Below are 17638 nucleotides of genomic sequence, written 5' to 3'. Positions count from 1 at the left end.
GATTTCTGTATTTTCACTGATTTTCCTCTTTTACAAAACAAACTTTTAAACAGGAATCCTCTAAATATAACTACGACAAAGACGTGTACCAATACACTTGTAATGAATTTACATGTTTTAATTATTGTTGTAGTGAATGTTTTCAGGTGGACAAACTTCTAGCCTCAAACATGTCGTTGCTCTGCACTACAGTAAGGTGATAGCTGCCATCTTGTGCTGCTAACAGGTCAAATGCCCACTTACCCAACACATAAATAAAACACTTCTAAAACATAATGACCGAGCACAAACGAACTTTAAGATTAACGCCAACGTGCTGCCGTGATAATGTTCAAAGTGAGTGAACGAACGGACGTGCTGCACTCGTAATGCTAGCACCATGCTAGCTGTAGGTATGCTAGCATGCAGGTGCAGCCTAATGGCGGAAGTTGAGCTGAGTCACGTCCTCCATCCCGACTAGTTTACTTGGGTCTTGTAATGTAACTAGAGCTGAACAATTAATCGAAATATTATTGAATTTACAATGTGGTGCAATATGTAATTTTAGACGAGAGGTAAAATTTATCAAGACATACCAAACGAAACATCAGGTGCTACAGCGCAACCCCGGCCTGTAAATCGTGTTATAAAACAGTTAGTTCCTAACGAGTAATTTGATTGGACGAGACAGACTTTTAACTGCATGTGTCACTCCGCTCTACGTGTGTTCTTTTAACGGTTAATTAACGGTCGTTTTCTATCGTAAATTGTAACAATTTCTCTTGATGGCTTAATTCACAATGGCGATTTGTGTTCAATATCACGCTTACGTGAAAAAATACCTTTACAAGTCCAATGTCGATTTGAGTCTTTGAGATGCCACACACACACACACACACACACACACACACACACACACACACACACACACACACACACACACACACACACAGGTTTGTTTTAGCCAACATGACCTTCCCTCTGGCGCAACCCTCTGGACAAACTTTATATCTTTTAGCTATTTCAGTGACATGGCTCCAGAGATAGAAATGTCAGTATTAGCGCACCGGTCATTCTGGTCCAGACTGAAATATTAACTATGAGATAGAGTTCCATGAAATTTACATGTTCCCCAGACGAGGAAATGACTGACTTTTCATCTTGCACCATCTTTTAAATGTAGTTCTGTATTTTCTCTTTTATGCGCTTTCTCTCACACAAACATTATATAAACGACAATTAACATGTTCTTACACACACGGAGTGTAGAAATACAAAAATACCGCAATTCAACTGTTCCTCATTTGTTTAATTTTAACTTTCTTTCTTCAAAAGCAAAACTTCAGCTCATTTTTTTTCTTTTTCTTATAGAAAATGGAAACAAAAAAATTGCCTTGTACAAACATTTAAAAATGACTAACGGCAAAAACAAAAAACAAAAAAAAAAAAAAAGAAAGAAAGAAAAATGCTGTACAGATTAGTAAAGAAGGGATTCATTCTTCCTCTGGACTCGTTTCTGTGTGTGTGTGTGTGTGTGTGTGTGTCTGCCTCAGTGCAGTGAAATACAGCAGGTAACAAGCTCTCTAAGTTTACACTCCACATTTATATACACACACTGAGCTGGCAGAGGAGTGCATTACTGCTGCTGCAGTAAAACTAAAAGGCTGAACACAAGTACTGTTACTCTTCAAGTGAAGTTCATTGATGAAAGGTTTCGTGACCTTTGGGCTTTTGAAACCTGTTAAATGTCAAGTTAATGGATGTCAGACAAACACAAAAACATATTTTTTTTCCCCCTTTAAGTCCTGAAAAACAGATTTTTTAACAGTGGTTTTTTGCCCAGCAAAAGATATAAAACAAACAGGGGTGCAGCAAAGATGTGTTTTAGCCTTTACAAGACCTGGTTGTGTTTCCGAGTTCTGATTTCAGCTTATTTACAAGAGAGACAAGAAGTGAAAGGGACCAAATAACACACATAAATAACATTTCTCCACTGGTCCTCTCTGATTACAGCCTGGTCACATGATTTCATGAATAAGACGATGCTGCGATCTGAAAGCGCTCATCTGTTTAGACATCTGCAACCACTTCTGTTGGATTTAAAGAGTAAACTAGAGCAGAGATGATAGTGTCAGTTTGTCTCTGATTACCTCGGACACTTCAGTGTTCATGATGCACCTTAAAAATCTTTAGTATCTTTAGTATGAGATATCAGAGCAAAGAAATTAATGTTGAGGAGGCTGTTCCCCTGACAGCAGCTGATATTTACAGTCACTCAGCTCCTCTGAACCAGACGATTCACTCTCCAGATGTTGGTGAACCTCAGGGTGACGTTATAAAGACAATCATTCAGGCTGGAGGAGACTACAACAGGTAAACATGATATAATCTGAACTGTCCTGATGAAGGTTAACACCTGACTGAAAACAGATTAGTTCTGAACTCCTTTATCAATGAAAACTTGACATTTGAAGCACAGTCGCTCTGTTAAATCCCCGGTTTATAAAACAAGTTTTAAAACATCAGAGACGCTGATGAAGCTCAGGTAATGACCCACAAAGGGGATTCACTGTGCGTAACAATCGGACTTCAAATGGTTGCACTGATGTCTAAAGCAGCAGCAGATCAAGATACATGACTCATTAGCGCTACTGCACATCAACAGACCTCTGCACCCTCATCACCTGATAACTGGACTGAGTTGTGTGTTCGTGTACTTGATTATTCAGTCTGACGTTGTGTTCGTGTGGAGTCAGACGTGGGCAGTGATTCAGACGTCACAGTCAATGAAGGTTTGGCTGCTGTGCTTCGTCTTAGATAACAAATACATCTTCTAATGTTACGTTTTCTCTGCTGTTTTTTGGGCTGTAATCAGCTGCACTTAAATATCTGAGATCCCTTCTGACTCCATTTCCCAGAGACCCATCCTGTGGTGGTGTGAGTGTAATCATCTCTTCCGCTGTGACTTCACATTTTGGCATCAGAACAGTCATTATAAAGACGGCCTGCAGATATGTCACTTAGTGGCAGATTGAGAAACATCAGCTGACTCTTTGTGCAGACGCCCTTCGTTTTTCCTCACCTTGCAGATTCTGATGTGTGGTTCTTCCTACACTTAAAGGCATCACTTTGGTACAAGCATATTGCTCCTTTACATCCATTCTGACTTATATTCTCCTTTTATGAGCATATCACCTCTGCTCTCTCTCTCTCTCTCTCTCTCTCTGAGGAGGATTCAACAGGACACACAGCTGCTGATGCTGCACGTTGGCAGTAAACAGGAACCAAACACTGTCTCTCTTCAATTCATCTTCACGAGTTCATGATTAGGAGGGCAGGAGAGAGGTGCATAGGTCAGAACAAACACACACTGAGCAGGAAAAAAAAGACAAAAGACGGCAGTTCAAAGTGAAACTGAGTAAAAAAAACAAAACAAAAAAAAAACCCGAAGCACCCACTCGTCCCCGGTGAGCGACGGCACTGAAGAGTCCCGGTGCCTGAAGAGCTGTGGACTGGCTGTGAGTAAAGTTCTGTGTTTGTCAGCGTTTCAAGCTTCCCAAGCTGATGAAAGCAGTCAGAGTTCACCCCAACCGAGCTGAGCTGAGCTGAGCTGGGACGAACCAAACCGGTTTCATGATGAGTCCAAGTGTGTGTGTGTGTGTCTGTCTGTCTTAGTGTGTGTGTGTGTGTGTGTGTTATTTGTTGCGCAGCAGCTCCAGCTGATCCTGGTATTCGGTGAACAGTCTCTGGAAACGCAGGTTTTCACCGATGACGGGTAAAACCTCCCGCAGCAGCTCCCGCTTACGAAGACCCTGAACACAGAGAACCAACAGTGAGCAGAGGCAGTTGCCGTGGTGACAGAGCAACAACGACAACACAGGACCACAGTGTTCACAATGTGATGCACCAGTGAAATGTAAGAGTTTAACATAATTCTTAAAGACACTTTACATCACTGTCTGTCTCTACTGTATGATTTTTTCTTTGAAGTGTAATTTTGAATTTATCTGCTTCTTGTTTAGTCATAGTTTTTGATTCTATCCTTGTTTTTCTTTTTATATATATATTTCTGATTATTTATTTTTTGAATTTTCTCCGTTTATCTTACTCATTTGTGTAATGGTGCTGCTGCAACACCATCAGTCAGTTAAAGCGAAGCTCATCTTACGCAGGTGGAAATTAGATATGGAAAATTATTTTGGCGCTCCTATGTGAGTGACATCACAAAGGTCACTGAACTGTGACTCCAGCGAGTCAGTTACAGGGTGGTGTTGTCGTACCAGAGTGGTGGGCTCCCAGGCTGTGGCCGCAGATTTGTGGACGGGACCCAGCAGCTCCTTACAGAGCTCTCTGAGACGAAACTCTGAGCCTGGAACACACACACCACACACAACACACACACACACACACACACACCACACACAACACACACACACACACACACACACACACAACACACAACACACACACACACCACACACACACACACACACACACACACACACACACACACACACACACACACACTTTTAGGTTTTCAGTCCTTGTGTCTGTAGAAAGTGTGAAATCGTTGGCGTTGGCCGGTGACGGCTCGGTACCTTCGTTGACGAGGAAGCGGGCGTAGATGAGCAGCCAGTAGCGATACTCCTGCGCTGACTGCAGAGTCAGAGCGGACGCCAGCTGATTCTCCAGGAAGGCCAACGTCATGCTCTGCTGCAGGTGGTGAGGGGTGGAGGAGAGGCGGGACGCCAGCCGACCAGCACTGCAGGGACGACACACAGATTTTATTACCATGTTACTTCAGTATTTGTTTGAAAAGTGCGAGACTCTGTTCACATCAGATCAAGAGCGCCGAGTGTGTTCTTCATTACGCTTTATCCGGAGTAAGTAATTAAATGCTGTCGTACTTGAGGTTGCGTCCCTGCATTACAGCCAACGGCCCTGAGGACACAGGTGCATCATGGGTAGTTAGGCAGCTCCTGAAGTCAGCACACTGGACCAGAGAGTCTCCTTTATCTGCGATCAGAGTCCTGAGACAGACAGAGGACGGGACTCAGTCAGACAGTGTGTTGGATGGATGTGAGGCAGTTTATCACATTCACTGTAGAAGGAATCAATGAACCAATGCAATAAAATATATAAAACATACAAAAGTCCTTTTTACTAACTCTGAATATATTAGTAGAAGCTGTTACAGGTACATTGTATTTTGTTTATTTATTGGGTGAATGATGGGTCACGGTCTATGTCATGTCATGTCATGTCATGTCATGTCATGTCGTTTTGAGAATAGAGTAAACATAAACACACAAAGGTCGACATCTTCTCGTTGTTTTCATTTTGTTTCAGATAAATTAAGTGTTTTAATTCAAAATAAAATGTATAAAGTCAGATGCAGGAATCTGACACTCGTCTGTTTTTAATTTTCATTTCACGGAAACAGAAACCCGACAGGAACACAATCACTCCTCTTATTCACACAAACCAACCAAACCATTCTAACGAACAAACAGACAAACACATAAACCAGTCAAGTGTCCGGTGTCTCACCACGTCTCCAGCGAGGAGCTGAAGCAGTACGACTTCCCGTTGGACAGTCCGATGACTGGAACTCCCTGCTGAGTCAGCAGAGACTGAGATACTGTGGTGTCAGCACCTGAGGACAAACACAATGCTGCTCAGAGAGAAACGACTGGGTTCTCCAGACTCACTGATATAAAACATTATCTAAGTCGGCGTACTGGGAACAATCCTGAGAAGAACATTCAGGTACATCGAGCGTTAAATATATTTCTCAAGGAATAGTTTCAGGAAATACGTTTGCTTCGTTTCTATGAGTCAGATATTAGTGTCAGGATGATATATCAGGATGTGGTCGGCCTGGTTCTGTCTAATCAACACGAGCTCCTTTCAGACAAACACCTTTACGTCCATCTGACGGCAATTTAACACGGCGGGCTGAATAAACACCCAGCCACAGTGATGGCAGCAGGTCGGCCGGGTCACATAACAACATGCTTCACTTTCAGCGCAGCAGCACGAGTCCCAGTTGAATCAGACAGACAGAACATAAAGGCATGTTTGACTCGTGCTGCTGCAGAGAGATTATATCCACGGCGTCTAAGCTTATTGTGATAAATGTTGTATTTCATCATCAATCGATCATCATCTCATGTGAACATCAGTTTAATAAACTATGAAACACTGAAAAAACTAATTCTAATGTGTTGATGAGATCGATCTTCTTTCATCTGATCAGTCTATATAAACTATTTCCCCTCACAGTGAAACTGAGGCAAAGGAAGAAAAATCTCATGTGAGATTGATTTTCATCTTCTCAGTTTGGAGGGAAAGCAGATAAGTGTTTTTTCCCCACAGTGTTTCATGTATGATTGCTGTGTCATCTCAATCTGTGGTTTCTCACCAGATAAAATCGTGAGAAGAGACTCGTTCTTCACCAGAGCCTTCTGTTTCTGAACGTCCCTGCACAGACACACAGACACAACGGATCAATCACAAATCATTCCTGCTCTTCTGCCCTCAAAACCCTCAAATTCAAACCGTCTATTAACAACTGGTACAGAAGAAAAAAAAAACACCTGTCACAGCCTAAACGCCACCTCAAAACATCATTAATCAATACATCTGTTAATGGAAACATCATCATGTGACTCTAACAGCAGTGATGAGCTCTGACCAGACGGAGAGCGTCGCTCCAGCAGTCAGAGCCATGACGAAGTGGGCGGAGCAGTGCAGCGCTGACACAGGTGTACCCAGCTGGATGGCGGGAAGGAGCCGCCGCCCACAGGAAGAAAACACCGACAACATCCTGTCCTCGCAGGCGACGGCGAGGACGTCACTGAGGGAGAGGAAGAGCAGGAAAATCGATTTAGTGTTTGATTCATGTTTTTATCCAAAGTTATGAACTAGTTGAATTATGAATTTTCCCACAACAGTGCGAGTGAATCAGCTCAAGTAAAAACACAAAGTGAGTCAGTGTGAAAACAGCGGACGTGTGGGCGGAGCCCCCCACCTGCTCCCTGCAGCTGTGACCACGGAGCTGGGCAGCAGCGTGTTCCAGTCCCGTCCGTCTCTGGAGCATCGCAGCTGGCTGAGCTTCGTACCCGCCACCAGCGACACCTCGTTCTCCACCTCCAGGAACACCGCCGGCTCCATGCTCACCTACACACACACACACAACACACGCACGCACACACAACACACACGCGCACACACACACACGCACGCACGCACAACACACACAACACACACAACACACACGCACGCACGCACAACTCACACGCACGCACGCACACACACACACACACACACACACGCAGCAGTGTGAGTGAAGGTCTGTACAATCATTATCAGCCAATCAACATCAGGTGTGTTTGTTTTCAGGTGCAGAAAAAGTCAGAGATGAAGTAAGTTTAGGTGGAAGATTTGAAATTTGAAAGTTATTCTTTTTTTCTTTATTGATAAATTTTAATTTTCAGAATTTTTTTTTGGTTAAGATGTCCTTTTTAAAAATCTCAAACACACTCATTTTTACTCTTAATCATGTGTGAAATCTCTTTTGTTACTTGTTATTTGTGCAAATATATAAACTAAACAAACTTCACTTCAGTTTGGTTGCAAATGAAAAAACTGCCAACCTTAAACTTTCTGTGTTCAGGTGGAGAAAGCTAATAGATAGCTCAATAGATAAAGAGATAAACAGAACAGTAACAGAGGTATAATTTCACTAACAGTTCCACTTCCTGCAGGAAACTGTAGATAAAAGTGCTTCTAAAAATAAATCAGTTTTTCCTGTTGATCACAAATATTGAATCCTCCGGCAGCGGACACAATCACACACAACAGCTCACACAGAGCGGCGCTGTGTTACCTGCAGACTGAAGGACTTCTGCGTACTTGGTGTTGGTAGTTTGAGGACAGCTACGGGAGCTGGAGGAGCTGCCACCCTGCTGGGCTCCCGCTCCGCTGGAGGAGTTATCTGACAGGAAGAGGGAGGACAACACACACATTTATCTTCCTCCGCTGCGCCACATTTCTACTCCAAGGACATCTGCACAAAAGCAGCTTTTACTTACTTTACTTTTGAAATACTAGTTGGTATTTCATTTAAAGCCAGTTTTTTAGTTTTTTAAATAAAGTTAATACATGTCTCCACAACCTAAACACATTATTCCTTTTATGTTTATTAATATTTTTATAAAGGAATAAATGGATCTCTATCTTTTCCCTCCGTCTCTCTACCTGAGTGAAGGGTTGGGCGATGGTAGCGGCCATCTTCTCTTTCCTGGGTCGTCCTTTCTTCCTCTTCTCCACCACCTCTCCTCCATCCATCAGCAGCTCCGGTTTCCTCTTGCCAAACGCCAGGTTTTTGTTGATGGCGGCCATCTTGTCCTCGCTATCGCTGCTGGTCTCTTCTTTGGATTTCACGTCTTTCAGGGAGGAGATGGCGTCTTTTGTCCTGTTGGAGCGACAGAAAAGTTTGTTTCAGGGACAGTTTCCTCTCTTTTCTTTGCTCTGCTTCACATTTCTACCATTTTTTCTAAACTGCTTCACTCATACAGAGACCTGTCTAGAGGCGTGAGTCCCGCGGTGGAGGAGATGGCGGCTGTGACACCCGGTGTGGCCTTTGACCTCTCTGTGAACCTGGAGTCCAAAGCTTTCATTGGCTCGATCTTGGAGGCAGAAGTGAGCAGCAGACTGGATTTCACTCTGGAATATAGGGAAACCAGAAAATGAGACAAAGAGAAGGAGGGAATGAGAAGATGAAGGAGGAGGAGGACGAGGGAAGGACGACAGAGAGGTGGGAGAGAAATATTTGGGTAGAGCAATAAAAAACCAAAGTAAACGCTTCCTCTCCAGCTGGTCTGTCTCGTACCCGTCCTTGTTGTCTTCCAGGCCTTTGGCGGCGCTGCCGGCTGGAGGTGAGGTGAGCATGGGGTCGTGGCTGGGCCTCAGCCCCAGAGAGGAGGCCTGTCCCGGGCTGGAGTCGGAGCTGAGCTGAGGGGTGAGCTGACTGGACATGGAGGAGCCCGAGGGCAGGATGGGAACGCTGTTGAACAGAGCCGGAGAGAAATCCCTGCGGAGGAAGAGGGACAGTGATTTTCTACTCAGTCATCTTGTAAAGGAAGGTATCAGCTCTGTCCACCAGTGAAATGTTTTCTTACCCCGTGTCCAGCTGAGCGATGCACAGCGGTGTGATTCGTCTTCTGCCGTCCGCCGTTCTCGTCTCCACTTGCTTCTTCAGAAGGTTCTGCAACAGGACGAAATAATACGTCCAAGAAAGTCAAGATCCGAAAGTTAAAAAGCCGCGAACACGTTGCGTTGCTCGTAGGACGAAACATTTCAGTTTCCCACCTTCCTGATGTCCTCCAGAGACTCTCCGTTCATCACGCTGTTGAGTTTGGGGGCGGAGGACTCGGGCCCGGCGTTGCCCGGTCCTGAGTTGGCCTGGGCCGAGTTCTGTCGCTCCTGCTGGTATTTGAGCATCTCGGGGTTCTCGATGATGGTGGTGGAGAGCTGAGCCTCGGTGCTGGTTATAGCCAGACTCTTACCGTAGATGTTCTGGTGGATGCTGTTCTGTACGTCAGAGGAGAGAGAAGTTTGATTTGGGTTCTTAATGGATTTAATGAAGAAATAAATAGAGACTTGAAGTGAAACCAGAACTTCCAGTTTCTGCTCCAGAAGTTGGAAAAACTCATATTTACTTTACTAAACTTCACTGACAACTAAAAATCCAGCCTTGGAACAGAGACTCTCAACAGTTTGTTGTTAAACTCGCTTCGAGTGTCTCGATAAGGACAAACAATCGAATAGTTTTATGTTCAATATTCATGCTTTTGCAGCCTTTAACGAACACCATTTCCCATAAGCCCTGGATGTTATCGGGCTAAACGCCACAGCGCCCCAGTGGAGGGGAGTCCAGGTCAGGACTGAACGCTGCAGAGGGTTTTAGACGACAGAGGTCACGACTAGAAAGCTGAAACAGTGTTGGTGAGTTTTATGGACATGGATGAAAGCAGGTATCTGCACCGCTGTAGGTTTTAGTTTTTAAGTGTTGCTCAACTTAAAATCATGAGGGTTTTAATTACTTAAGGTAAATACTGCAGCGGACGGTTATTTGTCTCAGAACAGGGAAAGTAATCCACAAGAACCCGCCTCATCTGTTCAGACAGACAGAAAAGCTGAATGAGAGACGCACTGAGTCACTGAAGCGAGAGGAACTGAGGCTAACACAGACGCTACGTCACGAATTCAGCTCTGTTTGAAGGAGAAGATAAGGTGCTGATTATAAACAGGTTCTTTAATCTACAGTTACATCTCTGTGGTTTGAAGGGTTTTTGTGTGTTATGTTCTTTTTGAACTTCAAGGCAAGTCACATGACTCAGGGGACCTGGGTTTGAACAAGGAAAGTTCGTCATTCATCAGAACAGACTTGCTGGGAAGAAGAGTGGCGATATATTACTAATCTTCTGCTCAGAATGTATTGTGCTGTGAACACACGGCCTGATGCGAGCACATGATGCGTCTTACCTTCTCCTCCTCGCTCAGCGGGTCTCCCAGCTCGTCCAGCGAGAAGTCCAGATAGGCCACAGTGCCGTCCATCGAGCACACCAACATCCCCAGACCTGTCAGAGTCCTGACACACACACATCAAACTCAGATGAGTGTGTACGAGTGCAACTTCACCAGTGACCCTGTTCATCAGTGTCAAACCGAGGATAAATGAACAGAGCTGTATACAGCGTGGCAGAGTCACCACCTGCGCTCCTTTGGCCAAAAACCATTTTCTTTCTGATTATGAAAGAGACGTTTAAACCATTTGAAATATGTTTGTGTGGTGTCAGTGTGAAGGGTTTGCGACAGGCTGAGCTGCTGTCTTTACTCACCAGGAGATGTCCATAATTGATTTATCGAAAAGATCATGAATGACCACCAGAGGGCGCTTCAGCGAGGTCAGCTGGAGGGAAACAACAGACCATTAGTTGGGTCACATGCTGAGGTTGGTCTGACTGTCAACATTAAAACTGCTGTTCATTTGATAATGGGTGGGTGGGCTTCACTGAAACCAACAAAGCCAAAAACATCAGCAGGTGTCAGATGTTTTTTATGTAATTACAATGACATAATCTCCTGCACCTTTTTTTGTCTGGTCAAATATTAAACTCATCACTCTCCAGGCTCCACGAGGTAAAGACAAATCAGAGAGTAGTTATATTTACTGAGATGAATCATCTCACACAACTAACAGACACAAACATCGTGAACAACAAGAGGAAGCCATGAAAGCTGCAACCTGACAGAGGGACCTGCAGCAGCGCTACAGGACAGAGTGAGGAGAGAACTGACCCAGACGGAGAGCGATCGGTCTTTGCTGCCCACAGCGCAGCAGCAGTACGGACAGCTGGGTTTAGGAGAGCTGCCGTTCTTCTGCTTCTTCTTGAAGATCTTTGGGTTGAATTTCTACAGAGACAGAAACCAGATCCGTCAGAGCGCAGGTAGATTTATGGTGGAGAACATCTTGAAAGAACAAACGTGCAGCTAAAAACGCCCTTACCACCACGGTGACGGCTTTACGGTGGCCCACAAAGTCCATGTTGGTCTTCCAGCCGTCTCTCTCCACGATCTGAGCTGTGGGGCCCGAGTTGTTCATGGCGTGAGCCGACACCAGATACTGACCGTCCGGAGACCAGGACAGACGCAGGACGTGGGTCGTCCCGCCGCACTGAGACACACAGACATTATTCAAACACTCTTTAGTGAAACTGTGGATGTGGCAGAAACTTACAAGAAGCGCCTGAATAAATAAGTGAAAACACATAACGAGCACATGTAATGACATCACTTCGATTCAGTTTCATTTATACGGCACCAACTACGTCCTCGGCACCATCACACAGTTACAGTGTCTTTGTACCTCGCTGAAGGGTTTGGTGATGTTGGCCTCCATCTGCCAGTCCACCGTCCTCCACACTTTGAGGCTGTGGTCGTCGGCCTGGGAGGCGATGTATTTCCCTACTGGATCCCACGTCAGACCTTTAACCAGCCCAGTGTGTCCTCGCAGACAAGTCACCATCTCTGGAGACATAAAGGAGACAAGAGGCGACTCGGGTGACGAGCTGCCAAGAAAGAAATCCTGCTCCATCCACAGCTCACAGTGGACAGTGGTTTCATAAGAATGTAGAGTGTAAAGGGATAACTTCAGATAAAAAATAATAATATTAGCATAATCAAGTGGTTAATCATAAACAAAATGAATTAATCATAATCATAAATTATTCTTCAGATATGAAGATTTTCTGCTTCTTTGTCTTACAGTATGTGCGAGTAAACTGAATGTTTAGGTTTAAGAGTGTGTGCATGACATGACTGGATGACGCCAGTTTGGGCTGTAGGAAATTTCATGGACCAAATAAATAATCAATTCATAGAGAAAAATAACTGCCGATAACTGTTAGGCGCAGCCGTGTTGCAATAGCAGTGCACGTTTTCAGCATTTTATAATAACTTGAAGCTGTTTATGTGCAGGATTTAAAAATGTTCTGGCTCCATCTGGTGAGAGTATAAAGAATAATAGTCTTTATGGTAAGCTAAGCTAAGCTAACTGGTTGCTGAAGGTAGTTACATATTTACCACACAAACATGAGATTATTATCAATCTCATCAATCTCTCTGCACAATGATTAAGTATTTTCCCACATGTTTATTATCCTATTTTCTTTTGATAATGTAGCTTCTTTAAATTCAGCTCATTAGCTGAGTAAAGAAATGAGACATTGTTAGTTCTCATTCTAGTTGAGCCAGTTTGGACTGACTGACACCTCCATTTACTCAACCACCTTTTTTTTGGTTGTTGTTTTTGTTTTTTCTTGCCGTTGAAGCAACAGACCGGGGGGGGGGGGGGGGGGGGGTCTGGGTGTCAGGTGAGTCTCCTACCTGGGAATTTGCGAGCATTCCAGATGACGATGGTATTGTCGACGCTGCAGGAGGCCAGCCACATGTCATGAGGCGACCACGCCACGTCCATCACATCTACAAACAGAACACACACACTGGAGTCAGGGCCCGAGGCTAGAGGTGTGCTGCTGGTTTAAACAAACTGGTTTAGACACTGTGTACATCTGCGTGACTGTGTCTTTTCTGACTTTTTATATCAGAGTTTTCTCTGGTGCATTTTGTAGATGTGTATTTTGTGTGTTTGTGTGTTGTCACCTCCAGTGTGATTCCTCAGGATGGTGACACACCTCCACTGCTCCACATTAGCCAGCTTACTGCTCGACCCGAACACGGTGCTCGGGCCGATGAAGCTGCAGAGAAACACACAGTCAGCAGCAGCTCTGACCGCTCAACACAAAAACACACAAACCTCAAACATTTCATCTCAACTGAAAACACCTTCTGCCAGAAACTGACGTCAAAACAAACAACATAAAATCCCTTTTTTAAATCATCAAGACATCATTGTAACAGCAAAGGCATCATCTGTATTTTCACGTGTGTGTGTGTGTGTGTGTGTACATACGCCGCTCTCCTCCACACCATGACCAGCTTGTCGTCTCCTCCTGATGCCAGGTACAGCCCATTGTTGGACCAGCGCACACAGTTGACACAAGCTGCAGAGACAAACCCTCGTGTTAACTCTGGTTATAATATATATTAATAAATAATGCAGAACAGATAAAGTTATTTGAATATGTCTCTAGGGAGAACTGTCACGAGTACAAATGCACTCTCCCGCAGCTCGACACTCAGGACGTATTGGAGGATAAAAATGTGGAAAAAGATTCAAATCAGAAGCTGCTTCATCACAATCTGACTGTACGCTGCTGGGACACCTCTACTGTTACTATTCATAGCACAGGTACAAACAGTAGCTGTACGTGTAGCAGCAGGAGTTGTTGACCTTGTTCAGCTGCTCAACATTGGTGAATAAAAATGACATAAATTGCAGCGTCTGTAAAAGCAGAAGAGCCTGTTTGCTGCTCACAGAAAAACAGCAGTGAAGCAGGATTTACACAGGAGTTTAAATATTCACCATTTATAAAATATATAAATCTTTAAGATTAATGAAATACACGTAATGTGTTATAAAAGTTGTCTCACTCCTTGTTACATCATTCCTGGTGTGTTTGAGATCAGATTGGAGCGGTGGGTAGCAGCGCTGCTAAACTCTTTATCTTTGACTCTCAGTGAAATGTCATCTCCATAAGAAGCTGCTCAAGTCCCTGTCTATTTGTCATCGTCTCAACTGTTTCACTATCATCTTCCCAGTCTGTTTATGGGCATGAACAGCCACTGAAAATAATGCATTCAATAAACCAACGTCTTATCTCATCAGTCGGCCTGTGGCCAGTTTGTGTGTGTGCTGCTGACAGGGCGGCAGGTTATAAAGACAGTGACACCGTGACAGGGGGCGGGGTCAGTGAGAGCTGAACAGATGGACGCCTCAGGAGTGTGTATGATCCGCTCATGTCTCACGTCTGGTGTGAATTCTCAGTTACAGTAAACTTCAGACTGAGAAGCACTTGGACTAGAACGGGCAGTTTATAAATACAGCTACAATTATCTGCACTTTTAGTGAGTGGTTACAAAGACTGTACAAGAGATTATTTATCACACAGGCCACAAGCTTCTACAGTTTTCAGAGACTCAATTACATTTTTTTTCCCTAAGGGTGTATTTAATTTGTATTTACTTACTTGTGGTATACCTGGAGGACTGTTCACGCAGGTGAATTAATCAAATATATCAACGAACCAAACATTTCTACATTCAACAGGAAAACTAACACAGTTACAGCCGGTTACCTAGGTGATTGTCCATCTGGCAAAGCATTTTGGGAATATTCTCGTTCTTCTCGTCCTCCTCTCTGAGGACCGGCGCCATGTTCCAGATCATCACCTTTCCAGAATCCTCTCCTGAAAACAAATCCAACATTAAAAAAAAAAAACACACACAACCCACACAACCTTGCCTTTTCGTTTCATGACAGAATGAGAAAGGCATTTTCATTTGAAAATCCCACATGTGGAGAGACGGACGAGGAAACTGTATTTAGGCATTAAAGTCAAGCACTGGACATAAAGTGTGGATCCTTAATGACAAACGTCCACTTCAGCTCAACATCCCGAAACAGTGAAGCAGCGTCAGTGACAGAGGATGTGAACAACAGTCCCGGTCTTACCTTGTCCGCCAGTTGCAAATTTTGTCCCATCAGGGTGAATGTCAACTGAAAATATGGGTTTGCCTGTGAAACACAGAAGTCAACATTTAATGATATTAGTCAAATCACTGTTTTAATAGATTCACAGGGCAGACACAGACTAACAGGTGCACAAGACTGATATTGTAGAAAGATAACGTATAATAGTTGAGGACAGAAGCAAAAATAGTGACCTCAGGGTTTTTTTTCAACCAGGCTTCATACTGTTGACCTGATGGAAAATTCCTGAACTTTTCTGTGATTTTCCAGAGTCAGAGTCAGAACATGTTCTGTGGATTAGCTCAACATGCATTCTGGGATTTTACTGTAAAAGGACCTATTTGTGAAAATCCTCTGAAATTACTCAGATAATATATTTAATTCTCCGACTCCGTCTTTATGTAATACCTCTAAACTGTTCAATATTTAAACATGTCGACACCAGTTGTTTTCTATATTATTTATATTTACCTAACCTATATTTACCTTCCCCTAAAAATGAACATATGAGGAGAACATTCAAGAGAACGCAAGGTGTAAAAATACAGAGATAAAAATACCTTCCTGTTAAAACACAGAGACGACAAGCAGCATACATCACAGGCCGAGTCAACTCATTAACCAGTTATCAGGTTGATTTGCTGCTGAAGCTGTGGGATCAGTGGTTTAGGAAAGTGTGAGAGCTGCTGGTGTTTGTTTATACTCATCTCTACACGTGATTTCATTTTAATAGTTGAAATTATTCATATGATGATAATTATTATTATAAAAATTATTGATGGATTAATTGATAATACGAATATACACAGCTTCAACTTCAACTGACTGATTAGTCAATTAATTAATCGGTCAATTGACGGACAAATCAACTGTCAACTAGTTTGATAATGAACAAACATTACAGTAAATCTTTTAAGACAAAATGCCAAACGTGCTGGTTCCAGAAGTTCAGATATTAATATCTGATGCTTTTCTCTGTCTGGGTGACAGTAAACTGTGTGTTTGGATTATGGACTGTCAGCTGTACAAAACAAGACATTTGAAGACGTCACCTCGTGCTCTGGGACATTACAACAGGTATTTTTCACTTTTTTTCAAAAAACTAATCATGAATATAATCCGTTTTCGATTAATTGATAATGAGGATAATCTTGATTTGCTTTAAGAGCATTAGTTGTGAATCATTGAACAACAACAACAACAAAATACCTTACATCTGCTGGTTGCAGCTTTGTTTTTCATATTAGTCTGTTTTATTGTTTGTGTGCAGCCAGTTCATTTGTTTCAATGTTTTTTGTTGTTGTTTTATGTAAAACACTTTGAGCTGCATCTTCTGTATGAAAGGTGCAACACAAATAAAGTTTATTATTATTTAAAACTGTAAGAATCTGCTTGCTGTCTCCGTTTCATATCACTGTAAATAATGTCAGTTATGGACCGTTGGTCGAGATTAAAATGACTTATCACTTGCCCTTGTGGTTTTCTGGCATGTTGTGATGGACATTTGAGAGTTTACATGATGCTTCACAGACTAAATGTCTACTCTTAAAAACAAGTTATTTAAATCTGTGACAATAGTGGTTAGCTGGAGCCTAAACTCAGGCCATTTCTCTGACGGTTAACTTTCCAAACTGACAGCTCAGAGATTTCACCAACAGACACTTTTTTTTTTTAGCTCCATGCCAAGCTTCTTAACTGTCACCAAAACACCACAAGTTTGCTCAAATGTCGCTAAAATGTCGTAAATGTCTTAATCGATAAGTCGCTTTCAAAAAGCAACTTCGACTTGGGTCATTTGGCAGGTAAGTTAGCTAACGTCAGGGCATCCGAGCTAGCCGGGAGGGGGGGGCTAACTAGCTAGCTAGCTAAGGTTAGCAAACATTAATACATTTGGAAGAGAGAGGAGTGATAGTGTTAGTGATTTAAAAAAAAACGCCAGGTGTGTGTGTTCACTTGTTGAAATAAGTCCGGTTTGTGAGCGACTATTAACTGACAAACAAGTCAAACAAGTGTCGACCACCACCACCATCATGCCTCCTTATCAATTCACCCCCCTCCGACAACAAAAGCCCAACTTGGTCCAACAGATTCCTGCACAAGCTTACCGTTGTGGCTCACCCAGCTCGGCTTCAGCAGCTTCATTTTCAAGCCGATTTTTAAAAACGTCCACCGGTCTTATGTTCAACGAAAGCCCATCCAGCGGTCAGTTCAGCGGGAGAACTACCGCTAACCCCCCTCCCTTTGTCTCAAACTCTGCCCGACACTTTGCTGTTTTTGTGGTTCAACTCCATCTCCGCAGCAGCATCCCCAAGTCTCCGAGCCCGAGCGGCAGCGGCAGCACACCGGAGGCGCACCCGGACGACGATCGAGGTGACACCGGGCAAATCAGGAAGCGTTTCCGTTATTTTTGACCGCGGACAGGAAAAGCGTGCAGGGCGG

The 17638-nt window shown here is 43.5% G+C and overlaps 1 protein-coding gene across 1 annotated transcript; it reads right to left on the bottom strand.

Moving 5' to 3' along the window:
* Window positions 1-3230: 3230 nt before the first annotated feature.
* LOC111238540 (protein HIRA) lies at window positions 3231-17520 on the bottom strand. The gene is made up of 25 exons (XM_022768107.1): window positions 17305-17520; window positions 15182-15244; window positions 14805-14915; window positions 13520-13610; window positions 13210-13304; window positions 12934-13029; window positions 11915-12075; window positions 11555-11722; window positions 11347-11460; window positions 10887-10957; window positions 10531-10636; window positions 9355-9576; window positions 9165-9250; window positions 8876-9076; window positions 8566-8709; window positions 8242-8458; window positions 7871-7954; window positions 7013-7161; window positions 6677-6838; window positions 6404-6462; window positions 5530-5635; window positions 4887-5009; window positions 4578-4741; window positions 4260-4348; window positions 3231-3791 (listed from the first exon to the last, which is right to left on the bottom strand). Exons 1-25 carry the CDS (start codon window positions 17339-17341, stop codon window positions 3675-3677), a joined length of 3036 nt encoding a protein of 1011 aa, XP_022623828.1. The 5' UTR covers window positions 17342-17520; the 3' UTR covers window positions 3231-3674.
* Window positions 17521-17638: the final 118 nt, after the last annotated feature.

Source organism: Seriola dumerili, unplaced genomic scaffold (genome assembly GCF_002260705.1).
Source record: "Seriola dumerili isolate Sdu_G_001 unplaced genomic scaffold, Sdu_1.0 BDQW01001417.1, whole genome shotgun sequence".
Taxonomy (NCBI): Eukaryota; Metazoa; Chordata; class Actinopteri; order Carangiformes; family Carangidae; genus Seriola; species Seriola dumerili.
Note: the sequence above shows the minus strand (reverse complement) of the source record. Positions and strands in the feature narration are given on the sequence as shown.

What these genes read in the sequence shown, in the direction of transcription:
- LOC111238540 (XM_022768107.1), bottom strand. Translation starts at nt 17,341, where the DNA reads ATGAAGCTGCTGAAGCCGAGCTGGGTGAGCCACAACG. An exon ending in GGAGCGACGCTCTCCGTCTG is followed by an intron (nt 6,463 to 6,676) that starts GTCAGAGCTCAT and finishes GTGTCTGTGCAG; the next exon opens with GGACGTTCAGAAACAGAAGG. An exon ending in AGCTCCTCGCTGGAGACGTG is followed by an intron (nt 5,010 to 5,529) that starts GTGAGACACCGG and finishes TGTCTGTCTCAG; the next exon opens with GACTCTGATCGCAGATAAAG.